This window comes from Mya arenaria, chromosome 6 (assembly GCF_026914265.1).
Source record: "Mya arenaria isolate MELC-2E11 chromosome 6, ASM2691426v1".
Classification (NCBI taxonomy): domain Eukaryota; kingdom Metazoa; phylum Mollusca; class Bivalvia; order Myida; family Myidae; genus Mya; species Mya arenaria.
In genome coordinates, this window is record NC_069127.1 from 61,741,764 (window position 1) to 61,758,982 (window position 17,219).

Below are 17,219 nucleotides of genomic sequence, written 5' to 3' on the forward strand. Positions count from 1 at the left end.
TTAAATTGCCAAGAAAATATATAGTATAACTCATGAATAAAATAAAACGGCCCCATGTCAAACGTAATATCGGGTAAGAGTGTTTTAATGCTATAGGGAAACTCATTCATGGCCTCCCAAAATTACCACTAGTACTTATTGAAATCCAGGAAACGAACTCGATAGTGATTCTATAAGCTACCAGCTTTCGTTACCATAACATAATTTGTATAAACTAAACTGGTAATTATGACTAGCGCCTAGTACTATTTTATATTTATGTGTTAACCTCTCATGCAGTAACCTAAATGTTCAGCCTATAAGGGGTGTCAATATTTAGCTGAAAACAAAGTAAATAAAATGACAAATTAGCATATTGCCATACGTGATGTACGCTACAGATTAAACTCTGCGTGGGAACGATTAAGAATGAAACGAGCCCCAGTAACATATCCAGAGGCTTATGCTGCAGGGAAAAGAAACTATACATTTGGCGTTTACTTCCTAACGACAACAAAGATAGCAAAGTGTTCCTTCTTCGATTAGAACTGTCTTCATGTGAGGCAATCATTGAAATTGAATGAGAATGTTTGGTGACAGAACCGAGCAATGACGAGTAACACTTTGAACCAATATGTTCCATAGTACTGTGTATGATTATCAAGTTAAGTGCCATATGGGGTAATAATAAAGGCCTTAAAGCTAATACAATTACTCCCAAATAAGATTTACCGCAATAAATAATATTGTTTCAATATTCAAAAAAGGATGAATAAATGTAGAAAACAATGGTTCTTATGAAGGATACCGAGTTAAATTTGAAAGAAATTAGCATAAAACATGCTATTTCTACCTGATGAGACTGAAGAAGGCAACATTAACTCTTTTAGCATTCATCAATCAATTAATATTTTAGCTCTTTCTGCTATTAAATACACGTTTTCAATCTTGTTATCAGTAGTTAATAGTTTCCATATCTGCATTATTTAGTAAGAAGTTAAAGGTTTATTAGTCATAAATGAGGGTATGCTAAACATGTGAATGCCATTTTAAAGAGTTGTCCTAGAAATGAAATGATTTAATGTTTTAAATGAAGTAAAAAAAAACACCCAACATTATTCATATTATATACATTAAGTACACCAAACCATTGCGTAAATCAATGGTATATGTAACATGTGCTACCTATTTGATTTTCTCATCTTCAATATCCTGAATAAAATAACCGTTGAACCAATACTTTACCTATTCAGAGAAATCACACAGATTACCGGTAGCAATACTTAACCAGGTAAAGCAGTCACAGATGCCCTGTAACAAAATCTTACCAGGTCAGGGCGGTCACACAGATGACCTGTAAAAATATTTGGCCAGATCAGGGCAGTCACACAGATGGCCTGTAATAATATATGGCCAGATCAGGGCAGTCACACTGACGGCCCGTAGAAATATTTGACTAGATCAGGCCAGTCACAATAATAGCCAGTAGCAATACTTTACCAGGTAAGGACAGTCACACAGTTGCCCAGGTGACCCTGAATATTTTAACAGGTCAGGACAGTCACGAAGATGACCCATAGCAATACTTTACCAGGTCAGGACAGTCACACAAATGGCCTGTAAGAAATACTTTAACAGGTCAGGACAGTCAAACAGATGGCATTAGGCAATACCTTACCAGGTCGGGACAGTCACACAAATGGCCTATATCAATACTTCACTAGGCCAGGACAGTTACACAGATGGCCTGTAGCAATACTTTACCAGGTCAGGATAGCTACGCAGATGGCATGAAGAAATACTTTACCAGTTCAGGACAGTCACACAGATGGCATGCAACAATACTTTACCAGGTCAGGACAGTCACACAGATGGCATGAAGCAATTACTTACCAGGTCAAGGCAGTCACACAGATGCCATAAAGCAATACCTATCCATGTTAGGACAGTCACACAGATGGCCTGTAGCAATATTTTACAAGGTCGTTACAGTCACACAGATGGCATGTAGCAATACTTTACAAGGTCATTACAGTTACACAGATGTCCTGTAGCAAAGTTTCACCAGGTCAGGACAGTCACACAGATGCCCTGTAGCAATACCTCACAAGGTCAAGGCAGTCACACAGATGGCCTGTAGCAACACTTTTCCAGGTCAGGACAGTCACACAGATGGCCTGTAGCAATACCTCACCAGGTTAGGGCGGTGCACAGATGTCCTGTATCAATACCTCACCAGGTAAAGGCAATCACACAGATGACCTGTAACAATACTTTTCAAGGTCAGTAGAGTCACACAGTATGCCTGTAGCAATACTTTACCAGGTCAGGACAGTCACATAGATGGCTTGTAGCAATACTTTACCTGGTCAGAACAGTGACACAGATGTCCTATAGAAATACCTCACGAGGTCAGAGCAGTCACACAGATGGCCTGTAGCAATACTTTACCAGGTCAGGACAGTCACACAGATGGCCTGAAGCAATACCTCACCACGTTAGGGCGGTGCACAGATGTCCTGTAGCAATACCTCACCAGGTAAAGGCAATCATACAGATTACCTGCAGCAATACTTTTCAAGGTCAGTACAGTCACACAGTATGCCTGTAGCAATACTTTACCAGGTCAGGACAGTCACATAGATGGCCTGTAGCAATACCTTACCTGGTCAGAACAGTGACACAGATGTCCTGTAGCAATACCTCACGAGGTCAGAGCAGTCACACAGATGGCCTGTAGCAATACTTTACCAGGTCAGGACAGTCACACAGATGCCCTGTAGCAATACCTCACCAGGTCAAGGCAGTCATACAGATGACCTTTAGCAATACTTATCCAGGTCAATACAGTCACACATATGGCATGAAGCAATACCTCACCAGGTCAGGACAGTGACACAGATGACATGAAGCAATACCTCACCACTTCAGGGCAGTCACACAGATGGTATGTAGCAATACCTATCCAGGGCAATACAGTTACACAGATGGCATGAAGCAATACCTCACCAAGTCAGTCACACAGATGCCCTTTAACAAAACTTATCCATGTCAGGACAGTCACACAGATGGCCTGTAGCAATATTTAACAAGGTCGTTACAGTCACACTGATGTCCTGTAGCAATACTTTACCAGGTCAGGGCAGTCACACGAATGGCATGAATCAATACTTTACCAGTAAGGACAGTCACACAGATGCCCTGTAGCAATACCTCACCAGGTAAGGGCAGTCACACAGATGGCCTGTAGCAATACGTTACCTGATCAGGGCAGTCATACAGATGCCCTGTAGCAATACCTAACGAGGTCAGAACAGTCACACGGATGGCATGTAGCAATATTTTACCTGGTCAGGACAGTCACACAGATGGCCTGGAACAATACCTCACCAGGTTAGGGCAGTCACACAGATGCCCTGTAGCAATACCTCACCAGGTCAAGGCAATCACATAGATGACCTGTAGCAATACTTATCCAAGTCAAGACAGTCACACAGATGGCATAAAGCATAACCTCAAAAGTTCAGGGCAGTCAAACAGATGGCATGAAGCAATACCTCAAAAGGCCAGGGCAGTCACACAGATGGCATGAAGCAATACCTCACCAGGTCAGGACAGTCACACAGATGGCATGAAGCAATACCTCAAAAAGTCAGGGCAGTCACACAGATGGCATGAAGCAATACCTTACCAGGTCAGGACAGTCACACAGATGGCTTGAAGCAATACCTCACCAGGTTAGGTATGCCACACAGATGCCCTGTAGCAATACCTCAACAGGTCGGGGCAGTCACACAGATGGCCTGTAGCAATACTTATCCAGGTCAATACAGTCACACAGATGGCATGAAGCAATACCTCACCAGGTCAGGGCAGTCACACAGATGGCGTGAAGCAATACTTGACCAGGTCAGGGAAGTCACACAGATACTAGCCTATAGCAATACTTTACAAGGTCAGGACAGTAACACAGATGGCATGAATCAATACTTTACCATGTCGGGACCGTCACAGTTAATTGGGTCCATATTAATCTCTTGAGAGATCTTGGCGAGAGCCAGACATCTCATTTGTGGGGATCGAAGCAACAACGTCTTGGGTAAGACACTGAAACATAAACTGCAAGACCATTATCTCCCACAACCCTTTGGATTTAGGGATACTTATACCACGAGACCACTCTCTCTATCTCCTATCATAAATCATCTAGGCCCTAATATCATCGCTAGTTGTACAGCCTGGTGTTCAATGTGAGAAAATATCAACATAAAATCAACATCCCTTTCCCATCATACAGGGAACTATTTTGTATCGTCTGTCATTACTTCAAAGCATACGACTCACCAGACAACCTAGTATTATTAGATAACCGATTGATCCTTTTGTACAATAATACATTACATTTGGCAGGAACATGTCAATAATTTCACATTTTGCTTACTCAGGCAGAAAATGTATGAAGTCCCTGGCAGGAAACTCCTGGCCGACGCCTCTGCCCTGCACGCAAACTATTGCTAGCCCTGCTTTCAAGTTGGAGAAACCATCCTATCAGAGACCTACTATACTACTTTCAAGGAGTGCTTGTGCTTGAACTGTACAACAGCACACAGTAGAATTAGGCTGTTAATCTTGACGAGAGCAGCATGCCTACTACAGCAATACTTTTGTCCGATGCATCAGTCTCTGAGCTGCGGACATTGTATCCTTATTGGTCATGTATATTGTAAACATCATACTTTTTGAAATTGCTGAGGAATTTAAAAGTGGCCAATGTTATTTAACCATCATAAAACGTCTTGTTCAGTTACTAAATGCCATTGGTGCCTGTGCCTCTAATATTAAAGAGAGCATTAAGCTCGTAGACGACTTAGAAGAACGTGAGCTGTCAAAGATAAGGGAATATCCAGACCAGGTCAACAAATACTCTGATGAACGTGAAAAAAAGCACTGCTGAGGAGCATTGCCCGTATGAAGAAAAATGATGAAATACAACTGACTTCTCTAAAACCAAAATATGACAATCTTAAGACCCAGGTAAAAAAACAAACAAAGCAAAACTTAAAATCCAAGAGAACAACGCTAGCCATTTGTTTATAGGGGCACATAGGACAAAAAGCATTCTGAAGGGACTGCAATCAACTCTGTTGGAGATTAAAAAGAAGAAGAATGTTTATCAGTATCGGTTTAGGAAGGACTCTGTCATTGAGAAATTGCTGGCTTCCAAGACTGGCCTCGGTATCATTGAAGATATAGGTAATTCATTAGATACTATGCACAGAAGATTTCTTAAGATTCTCAAGGAAGTGTGTACATATTAGAAATTGTTTTATTCCGAAACAAGTAGTTAGGGTTAAGGTTATACGTTTGCATAAAGTAACAAATGCATAATTGTATGATAAAATGTCAGTGAGATTTGATACAGTTAATGTTTTTATACCACAGATGAAAGATGTGAGCTACAAAGTTCCACAGCTATATCTTAGGCTATTACCAATGAACAAGCGTTCCAGGATCTCCTAAGAACCAAGAAGGTTCCTGCCAATACCATAGCAACGGAACTAACTTTGAATGCTAGTGAATCGCTGACACCTGCAAAACCAGAAGAAAGTAAACATACTTACTTTTTAAAAGAATGGAGTTAATATTTTACTACACATTTTATTACAGGTTGAAGCAATCATCAATACATATTAATATGTGTTTCTGTAGCAACAAGTCGTTCAAATGCCTTAAGATGGTTAAAATGTCGTACCATTCTTTAAAAATCAGGTTGGTTTTTAGTCGAAGTACAAAATCAAATACATTTTTGGGGAAGCCGTAGATGATAATTGTTCTTTTCAGTGTAAGAGCTTTATAATATTTAGTTATACTGAAAGAGTGTCGTTGGTGTTACGGTTGAAATAAATTGCTATCTAACATTGAAACAAACATTATTTTTCATGTTCATGATATGAGATAAAACGATATTAAGATACATTTCATTTCATTGTATCATAAAAACGCACCCGTTTTCTTTTTCAGAAAAAAGAAGACTGTATGTGCATGTGACTATTGTGTACAAGCTTTGTGCGTGTTGATGTCTGATTAGATAGCAAAAACATAAAAACTATCCAATTGATTTATTACTGTTTGAAACAATGAAAGATAGTTTATAAACCTTCAGGAGGCATTATAATAAATAGAATACCGGTAGATCCTACAGATAAAGTATATTTGTGCCAAAGAGTATCAAATAAAATTTATTACAAAACATGTGATGATTTCACATCCAAATCTTCATGTGGGCGTAAAAACACATGTAACAAACATGTTTTTCGCATTTTGAATCCAATTCGCTATTTTACATAACTAATCAATGAAAAGTTGACAATTTTTTAATAAAAATATTTTTAAATAAAGTAACATTTAACATGGTAACACAATTACATATACTTTCACTTACCTTGTTGTGAATAATGGTAACATGTATGTTATGTTTCAGAAAAGCAGACCATAGTGATTGATGACCTGACCAGACTGAAGTTCACTCAAGCGATCCCAGTCAGGTCTCTATCGGATACCAGGGACTGCCAAGTGACCAGCTTGCTTCTCCTACCTCGGGACAAGCTGATATTGTCTGACACTAATAACGATTCTGTGAAGCTGGTGGATCTTCAGGCCAGCATTGTGGTGTCCCATATCAGAGTTATAGTTGATATGTACTCGCTCATGTGTGTCCTCCCTGGGGATAGAGTGTCTGTGAGTTCACGCGATGGCATAATTAAGTGCCTGGAAACACGAAAACAACTTTCCCTTGGCGACACTATTCGGGTGAGGGAAGGATGTCAAGGTATTGGTTACCATGACGATTGTTTATTTGTTTCTTACGTAAATGGCAAGGTTGCAAAAATGAATATGAAAGGGAAGGTGTTGAAGGTAATATCAAACAGTTTCTATCCTAGAAACCAATTTGATTCCCCTTGGTACCCCACAGTGGTCAGTCAAGGCCAGACAGCAGCTATATATGTCTCCGACAGGCTCAAACACACCATCACTAAACTTGACATGGAACTGAACATCCTCCAGACATTCCGGGACCCTGCGCTGAGACACCCGTATCTCATCACTGCAGTGGGAAACCAGCTTCTTATCTGTTCTTTCGACTCTGGCAGCAGTATGTGCCTTGACCTGCCCAGTGGTCAGATGGCCAAGCTCGTGAGGATGGAGGGGTCGTTCAGTGTCTGCTACAGTCAACAAGAAAACAAGTTCTTCATTACCAGTCGTGGATATATATCGAACTATGTTAATGTGTATACAGCAGCATGAACGTTATAAAAGAATTGCAGCATATTTATAATGCGATCTTGCTCATTAAATTATGATATATTCCTTGTTTGAAATATTGTGACCTACTCGTTAGATTTGATTTTTGGTGAGATATCATGCGGAGAAACATAGGCATCAAGTTTGAGAAGTGTTAAGAAAAATGACATGAAAGTGTGACTAGGTAGACGACATCGCCGGACAACATGATCCCTATATGAATGTATGATACTGTAGACGTCCTCACAGAACAACACGAGCCTTTTATGAATGAATGCTACCGTGGACGTCTCAACAGAACAACATGAACCGTATATCGAATGTACGATACCGTGGACGTCCCATTGGAAAACATGAACCCTATTCGATATCATGACGCCTTTGACGCAGTTAATAAGAAGTAATTACGCACAGGGTCGATTGTTCAGAACTTGAAGGTTAACAACGTTGTAAATGGTTTCTGGGTTTACTTTTAAAGGTGAACTATTTTATTATGTGCTTATATAATAATAGTGTATATTAATAAAACAGCCATAGCTGAATCAATTGTCTTAATATGTGTAAATTAAACCGAAGATTACATCTCTGTCCTTGAAACTTTCAGAGTATTAAGGCCGCAATACCACTCTCGATTAAATTATAAGAGAAAAAAGTAAATATATAACTAAAATAGTGTTTCATATAATGCCTGATAAAATCTCGAGGTCCCCACGATGGTTTAATTCAAAGACATGTTCGGGAAATACCGACGAAATTCCAAAGTGGATCACTGACTCACTATATTATGATAATGAGGTAGATAAGTAAGTGGAGCATAGCGCTTTGCAAACTATAGGTATGACGTCACCATTGCGTCATATGTACTTCCGTTGTGTGGAAAAATTCTCAAAAAAGTAATGTTTTTATGACTGATAGACATGTTGTCACATTCTCAATACACTGTAAATAAAAATATCATTATTTCTGAAACTTTTATACCTTGAGTATATATTATTACTTGATTTATCATTTAAAATAGAGATTTAAGCATAAACTGCTGCCCTATAGTTGAAAGGTCATTTTGGAAGAACTGTCATGGCGGACTGTGCAATTTTTAGAGTTTGTTTTTCAAGTGGAGAGATTTTTCTTAGGAATAACTTGACCCCCCTTTTTATTGGCTTAAAAGTTAATTTAAAGCTTGTTCTTTAAGAATATATATGTTTATCATAGTCTGCATTCGCTCGAAATGCATTTAAATGTTGCCTAAAAATAATCATTTCACATTGAATTATAGAGGAAATGATAATGGTGGTGTGTAACCTAAAAGGGACCAAACTGCTTTGTTTAAAAAGTGTCATTTTTGGCAAGAAATGTATTGTATTTCACTATTTCTGGCAAATGTTTACAATTAAATGTATTTATCTGGTCCGGTTGATCAAAATATGCTATTGCCTGGTTTTCACAACTTTCACCTATTTATTTTTTAAAATTGAGTCGTCTGCAATCTTACGAGCACTGAAAATGTCCAAAATTTGGTGAAAATTTGACTGCGAGAACTAGAAATGTGTGCAAAGATGTGTAAAACTGCCCGATTTGATGCTTAGAATGCCATTTGAGTCCAGGTTCAGTTGAAAAACCTCAAAGAATGGCATTTTGGGCCAAAACGCCTTAGAAAATACAGACGCACAGGCACTTGGGTGACAGGCAGTGAAACTGGAAAACCTGACACAGACTTTAAGATTGAACTAGTTTTGGGTGTATTTATGTATGAAGGACTAATCGAAAGTGTTTTTCATAAAAAATGCAGGGACGGGTTTAGTTATACCTGAAGGGATGCCGTAATAGACTGGAAAATTACTAGAGAAATACTGAACTTTTTCATATTAAGCATAAAGAAATAAAGCTTTTGTTTTTCAAATAAATGTAATGCAAGTAGTTTCGAATGCAAAAATTATCAATGCTGATCAGTAAAAATTCGCAGATTGTTACTCGCTCATGTTTTTTTGTAAAATGCACTTTTTGTGTTTGACATAATAAAGTGTGGAAACTCATTAGGTGTGTTAAAACTAAGAAACCAAAAGTTGGAACCCTTCAGCAAATGTTGATGTTTGCTCAAATATCGTTTTTGAGGACTACACTTTTCATACAAGCATAAACAGCTTTGTTGCTGCGTAATTGGTTGATAGACATTATCACGTGATTTAAGTATTGTACGGTTAAAATGTAAAATATCTAAACTGTTCAGAAAGTCTTGGTGGTCTAGTGGTTCGAATGTTGAATAATTAGTTATTATTTTCTTAACTTTGCTCGCACCCGTCTAAAACCAACATACTTTCTTTTCATACATGACTATATATTTTTCTGCAATTTCGATATCATAGAGAAAAATAATGATTAAATAAGTGTTTTCAGATGCCATACCAGGAAAAATATTTAACACCAAAATGTATACATATAAACAACATAGAATCTAATGTATTTACAAAGTCACTTGATATGAAAATATCGTTATGACGCTGTGCGCGCTAAATTTGGATTATACTAAGAGTACCTTTCAGTTTTGTTGCATTTTGTTATTGCGATAAATGCATTTTTAATGGGTAAAAATGTAAAAAAAGTTAAGAGATGTCATTTGGATATATCAAAATAACTAGAAATCACTAAAACATATTGGGAGATTTGGAAGTTAACAACGATCCAGTTTACACCGTTGTTAACTTTAAGTATGTTCTGAACAATCAGACCAATTTTAATTGTTCTACAATAAAGAAAGAATATTTGAATAGTTTAGCAGAGGACAAGTAGACAATGTTACAACAAAGCTATCTAAGATTAAGGCCTTTCGGTTTTTGTCAGAAAGATATTTAAAGTTTTATCTTGCGGTTGCCATGCCAAACAGGTGACCTTTGGGAGGGGTTAATTTTGACCATGGAGCTTTATTTGAAAATCTTGGTAGCGGCACATGAGAAGCGCAGATGGAGTGTTCTTGGGTTGCAGACGAAGATTTTCAAGGTTTTCCTATATACCTGTTTGATGAACAGGTGACCTTTCGGCAGGCCTTTTTGACACCAGGGGCAGAACTTGAACAATCTTGATAGACCACCATATGATGCTACGTACCTCAAAGATTTGCCTAAATATCTCGATGTTTAAAGGTGATCCAGGGGCATAATTTGAACAATTTTGGTAGAAGAACACTAGACAAAGTCATACACAAAATATTTAAACTCCAGGCCTCATGCTTTTTTGACAAGAAGATATTTGAAGTGTTTCTTTTTTGGTTGCCATTGCAAACGTAGTTCTGCATGGAATTCATCATTTTTTAATAATTTTAAATAGGCACCATCCAAGGAACAAGTGACCGATCGGAAAATCTCACCCTGAGCAAGAAATAGGGAAAGTAAAAAACATTTCATCATACAGTCAGCAAGTGACACACATTATAGCAGAAAGTCGGCAAGGTACTAAACATTTCAGTGTACTGTGACAGAGTAGATAATTTACAAACATAACAGCATAATACCTTATTTAGTAATGTTTTGTTAATAGTCTGCTGTATGCTATAATGTTTTGTCACTTGCCGACTGTATGATGAAATGTTTTACAACTTTTAAAAGAACTAAGATTGATAAAAGTATATATGTTTACATAAAAATATTCAAGGTATGTTTGGAAAATTAAAGACTGTTATTGATGTTCTTACCAATGCAGCAAGCTATTCTTTTGTTGTTTTTTCATAATGCCCTGATCTGTTTATCAAATATTCATATCAACATAGACTTGAAAAGAAAACTACAATACCGTTTAATCATACAGACCTATAGCAGTTAAATCATACAGACCTATTACATTAGAAAGCATCATTAGAAAATTACTTGAAAAAATTATATAAAAAAGACTCACATCGAAACTTGAAACAGAACATGCAGTGTCAAAATATCAGAACGCATATAGGGAAAGTAATTTTTAAGTTAATGGATACTTTGATGAGCTTTACCTTTTACGTTTTTTTCTTTATTTAGGATAGTTGGGCAAGAGTGAGGTTTGTGCACTTAAACTTGTTTAAACCCCCAGTAAATTCACATTTTACTGATCGTTCCAAGGCGGTATCTAACAATCCTTTATAAACATACCTAGTTATACATATATAGTATGTATACATTGTGCTGTTTTGTGCTGTTCTTCCATGTTTGTGAGTTTTTGTTTTGTGTTCTATGTCTTTCGCGTTAACCCATTGCCATTAAACCAGGTTTATGTTTAAACTTTTTGATACTGAGCTTGTTTCTGTAGTTTTTCCACATAGGTATTGCACGCAATCCCTTCTACCTATTGTACAACGTATAGTTTTGTTCCTCAGCAGCATAAACCTCTGGATACGCTCCAGGGGCTCGTTTCATTCTAAGTCATTCCCACACATATCTTAAATCTGTAGGAACATCACATATGACAATATGCTAATTTTGTCATTGTTTCTTATTTGTTTTCAGCTTAAGTAATGACAACAGTTATAGGCTGAACATATACTTTATTGCAAGAGAGATAAACAGGTAAATATTAAATAGTACTAGGCTTTGGCCACAATTGCCAGTTTAGTTTATATATACATGAATATATTATTTTATGGTGACGAAAGCTGATATACAACTTATAGAATCACTATTGAGCCCATTTCCTTGATAACAATAAGTTCAAAGTGTCAATATTGAGAGGCCATGAGTAAGTACCCTAATGGGCACCGAACATAACACTCTCATCCGCTATCCAGTTTGACCTGGGGCCGTTTTATCTCCATTATTTTCATGCCTTATTTTTTAATACATTTTATGAGCGAATTTATTTTACAGGAAAGTAAAAACTCCCAGATTCTAATCTTAAATTACTGAATACAACCCCAGGGGAATCACGATAAGTGTGAATTTGAATTACAAGTAAAAACTGATTTCTGTTGTGAGTTTTATATGGTTAAAAAACGCTGCAATGAATAACAGATATCATCAAGCACTACGAGGCATGGGTACGATAAAAAGGTAACAACCTTTTAGTTAAATCAGTTTATTCTTGTTGTGACACACTGCATAACGAAACTGCTCACGTAGATTCTCCATTCTCAACACTCAAGACACCGAGCTGAAACAAACACATACATGATCAAGATAGGATTGTTAAAATAACAACGTAAAATTCCATCAAGTTCTATAGAGAACATGAACATTTCTCAGAGAAGAATTTATTTTACAATTTATGATTTTCAAAATGCTAAACATTACTAAAACACATTCAGACGTGCAAAACTCCAACTAAAAAAGGCTATTCAGCCATGCAACAATGTTAACTCCCCATAGCGCTGGCTATTCAGACATACACACTGTCAAAACCCCTAAGACATGCTATTCAGACGTGCAAAACTGTCAAATTCCGTAGCTCGGGCTATTCAGACGTGTTTCAAAAGAAATACCTTCCACTCTGCATAGAGGTTCAGGAAAACTGAGATACTGAGCCTTTTGGTGAGCTTACTTTTATTTGTCCTGGACAAAATTTCATATATTAACTGACAACGAGTGTAATATTCGTGTAATCATATTCTTTCTAACGAAGGTTTTAGCTCAACAAGTTCTAAGCTTTCGCGAATTGACGTCGCTTGAGCCGAAGAACGCTATGTCATGTCAATTATAGAGCCTAAATGTGCTTGCTTTATATTTCCAACACTTACTTACAAAAAAGGTTGTAGATTAACCGCATTTATTTAATATTATAAAATAAGTTTGAGTCACAAATACAATCTATTTAGAATAAATAAACACAACAGTTTTAAAGAAATACGGACATATTTGATCAAAGACATCCGTTATGCATTATCGATAATGACCTCTACTCTTAAAACAACTATGCATGCGCCTAGTTTAAGTACTTTAGAAGTGTGTGAAGTTACCTAAATATACGGCATTAGACATTGGACATTCAAAAATGAAAGTCGTGCTGGCACGACATTGGACATTGGACATTGAGCTTTCAAAATAGAAGTCGTGCTGGTATGACATTTGACATTGGGTTTTCAAAAATGAATGTCGTGCCAGCAAGACATTGGAAATTGAACATTCGAAAATGAGAGTCGTGTTAGCACGACATTGGATAGGGGTTTTCAAATATGAATGTCGTGCCAGCACGGCTTTGGACATTTGAATGTCCTAAGTCTAATGTCGTGCCAGCACGACTTTCATTTTTTATTATTTTACCTCACCTTTTTCTGCAATGGTAAAATCCCATTACCCGAAAAAGAGATATTTTGACTGTCGGAAACATTTGCAACATTTTTGACACGTGACCAATTGAAAATTCACTGTCAGGTCATGTGACCGCACTGACATTTTGAATGTCATAGAAGGGCAAATAACTACTTCAATATTTTAGCTAAATCATGACGTGAATACCTCCCTTATACACATGCAGTAGTTTCTTCACTATTCAATGTGTACACAAAAACATCAGACGACAGAAAATTAACAGGGAATTTTGATCTAGTTATAATTATTTTATTATGGTATATTTTGTTTACCTTGTTAAACTTGTTTTATTAAATGAAAAAAAAATCATTTTAAAACTTTTTATGTACTTAATTTTGTTTGGTATAATAAAATAAATATCATATAGCAGAATGTGTGACATTGATATTATCAAGCTCGAAACAGAACGTCACTCCGGCTAATGCCTCGGGTGACATTCTGCTCTCGGGTTGACAATATCAATGTCACACATGCTGCCATATGATATTTATAATGTCCAATGTCAATTGTCGTACCAGCACGACTTTCATTTTTGAATGTATAATGTCACATGTATCGCCAGCACGACTTTCATTTGTTGATGTCCAATGTCCAATTTCGTATGTTTAACTAACTTCACACAGCTAAACTTCAGTGTGTTAAGTTAATCACTCTCGCTGTCAGAGTGAGATTTTGGTCGCGGAATTAATGGTGTTTTTTGTCATGAAAGCTGATTTACCCGATACAGGAATGTACCTTGTTTGGGATTTCTAGTGTTTGTGAGGATGCTGGATATGATTAAGTGCTGATTATCACTGAAGTGACTGTTGTTGGTCAGAGATTTGACCCTCCGGTGCCCGGCCGTTTGCATAATTTGGTTTACAGGGAAGTTATTTTCGGACAATTTCTGGACAACATGATTTCGTGCGCTGTGATTAGTGCGCTTTTAATCGTAAAATCCAGCAAAAATTGCCCTGCGTTTCATGATGAAGGTAATTTTTTTCAGACCAATAGGCTGTTGTTTGAAACAGATTTAACCTGGTTTTATATTGGCCTTAACAATTTGAGTATTATTGTAAGATGGAGTCGAAGGTACATAAACACCAATGGCTGTTTGCCGGCGTAATTCTTGTAGATATTGACGGATCATTTCTATGGCTCAGACACATACGCTGACAATCTTGGCTTAACATATCGGAGTTTTCTTGGATTCATTTCGTGTCGTGTTTTGGTTTATCGCTGGTCGAATATTCATGGCCTGTATTGTCAACAAATCCATTGGCATCTCCCAAACGCATCATCGCTAACCCTTACAAAAACTAATTTTGTTGAAGATCCACGGAGAGTTGGTAATCATCAGTTATTTCTGCTACTTCTTTAGGCTACTTAACAAGACCTTTGCCCTTTTAACTGACTTGTTAGGGCCGGAAGACCTCATTGACCCTTGCCTTGAGCCTTGCAAGTTCAACAGCATGTATTAGAATACCTGGATTATGATGCCGTCTTAAATACTTCCCAGAACTGGCTCGTAAACCACGCAGAGATATTGATTCACTCGTCTGTTTTAATGTCATAATACGTTTTGGTCAAGTTGATTTCATTGTTTAACTATGATAAATATAAGTATAAAATTTAAGAATTAGCTTTTCTGAATCTGAGTCTCTTACTCAGACTCAAGACGTTCATATATGCTTAGATTTTTAAAAAACTCACATGTTTCTCCAAAGGTAAAAAACCACTTGAAGGCATTGTTGCCCATCTCCACCTGCGTTTCCTTAAGATCGTTGAGCACCAGAGGCCAGGGTAGGTCGTCGGGGATGGTAGGTACAAATAGTCCAATGTCAGCCTTTAAGACGTTGCAGCGGGCGTTGTCTGGGGTGTAGCAGCTTAGCACCCAAACATACTGACTTGGGCAAGAGCTCCAGAATATTAGCACGCCATCACCTGTAAAAGGAGAAGTATAATGCTGTTTTTGATAAATGCGAAAGAGTCTTCCGAAACATATTTTAAAGACAACATTTTGGTGGACATCATTTTGAGTTTTACTATTATATTAAATGGAAATGTAATGCATATGATTCAATGATGTTTTAAATAAGTTTTATAACCAAATACTAGTATTATTGTATTTTGGTTTGAATTTAATCGTGTGGCCATCCTATTTTGACACAAACCCGGTCACGATATATTTCGAGTATTTCTGAAAACAAACGTATTAAAACGCAATGATTACTCAATGTTTTGGTCAGAAACAAACCCTCGGTCGAATAACAGAAACAGAAAATGCGTTTGAGCCTTCAATATAATTGTTGCTACTATTCCGTTCTATTCGGATTGCATGATTTCGAGCAGGAAACAATGATCTCGTCTTTGTCGTCCGTCTAGCCCCTGAATCTTACCGCCCTCCCTAACTAGTTTGAATTCGGCTCTATTGTAAGGACTTTCCTGGGTGTATGTGTTAAATCGTCTGATACATTCCATCCGTTCTCCATTCAAGCTGAAATGAACAATACTAAGTTGATTTGTACGAACTAAATCGAGGATAACTAATAAACGAATTAATCAAAATGATGTCTTTCTATGGAATTCAAAACGGATTACGAGCATACTCAGTCTTCAAGTTTGAGATATGGACCAAATTATGTATTTCATAAGTACATATGTTATGAATTCAGTATCCTTGACCATGGCTGGTATTCAATATTAGTCTTGATTGTATCTAAGAACGATGACACTAATCGGATCACTTGTTATTAATAACAGAACAATTGAGTGAATGAAGTCAAAGATGTATGACCATAAGATTGACTTAGTTTGAATATTGCATACCGCCCTTTTTCTAGGTGGTAACACTTTAGTTTTTTTATATAGTATATATGCACTGTGTTGTTTGTGGAGTTTTGTGCTGTGGTTCAATGTTTCTTGTGTGATTTTTATTTTGTTTTTGTATGCTATGTCTGGCGTTAACCCAGTGCCATTAAACGGGGTTGATGTTTAAACATTTGGCTACTGAGTTCGTTTCTGTAGTTTTCTATATACATATTAGTAAAAAGATTCGTCTAAATATTTCGCCACCGAGCTTGAACCTGTTGTTTGTTTTATTCTAGAAAGCAGCTCTTAACCTATGTCACAAGGAGCCTGATCGATTTGTGAAGCTGTACGTAAATTGTACCTAGCAAATCTAAGTCATATATGGAACTTGACCATATAGGAACGATACAAATTTTCGCAGGTTTGCAGATCTAGGGACGGCCGCCAAATGCGTATATGCCCGAGTATAGAACGCAAGCTGTATATATGTTTTTGTTGAATAAAATAAACCACAAACACTTAAATCACAAAGTCGGGAAAGCCGGTTCTTACGGAAACTCCCCTTTGCTGCTGTATGCGTACATATAAAGTTCACTGGTGTTGTCCAATCGCACGAAATAGCTGAGGTCAGGAAAATATAACGCTTCTCCATTTTCCAGACGAGGCACCGCATAATACATCTCATGCAGATATTTTCCAATGACCTGCGAATGCAACATCGCGTTAAGAAAACTATTTTCATTTCATCTTAATTTCATTGGCAAGTGGCAATTTAGAACAGTCTTGAAGAGTCATAAAAAATATATTTATAAATTCCCTGTTTTTTAAAGAGATCCATCTGGAAAGCATTAGGGATTGATGTGTAAGTCGGTTGACAACGAGCTTTTA

General features: G+C 37.2%; 1 protein-coding gene across 1 annotated transcript; it reads right to left on the reverse strand.

The window, feature by feature from the left end:
* Positions 1 to 12,281: 12,281 nt before the first annotated feature.
* LOC128237231 (uncharacterized) lies at positions 12,282 to 16,999 on the reverse strand. Its single transcript, XM_052952579.1, has 4 exons — positions 16,884 to 16,999; positions 15,920 to 16,017; positions 15,234 to 15,464; positions 12,282 to 12,387 (listed from the first exon to the last, which is right to left on the reverse strand). The coding sequence occupies exons 1-4, from the start codon at positions 16,913 to 16,915 to the stop codon at positions 12,368 to 12,370; spliced, it is 381 nt and encodes a 126-aa protein (XP_052808539.1). The 5' UTR covers positions 16,916 to 16,999; the 3' UTR covers positions 12,282 to 12,367.
* Between the last annotated feature and the right edge of the window lie 220 nt (positions 17,000 to 17,219).

Coding starts and splice junctions, on each gene's coding strand:
- LOC128237231 (XM_052952579.1), bottom strand. CDS start 16,915: ATGTACGCATACAGCAGCAAAGGGGAGTTTCC. Junction 16,018..16,883: donor AGCAGCAAAGGGGAGTTTCC/GTAAGAACCGGC, acceptor TGTTCATTTCAG/CTTGAATGGAGAACGGATGG. Junction 12,388..15,233: donor TTTTACCTTTGGAGAAACAT/GTGAGTTTTTTA, acceptor TGTTTGTTTCAG/CTCGGTGTCTTGAGTGTTGA.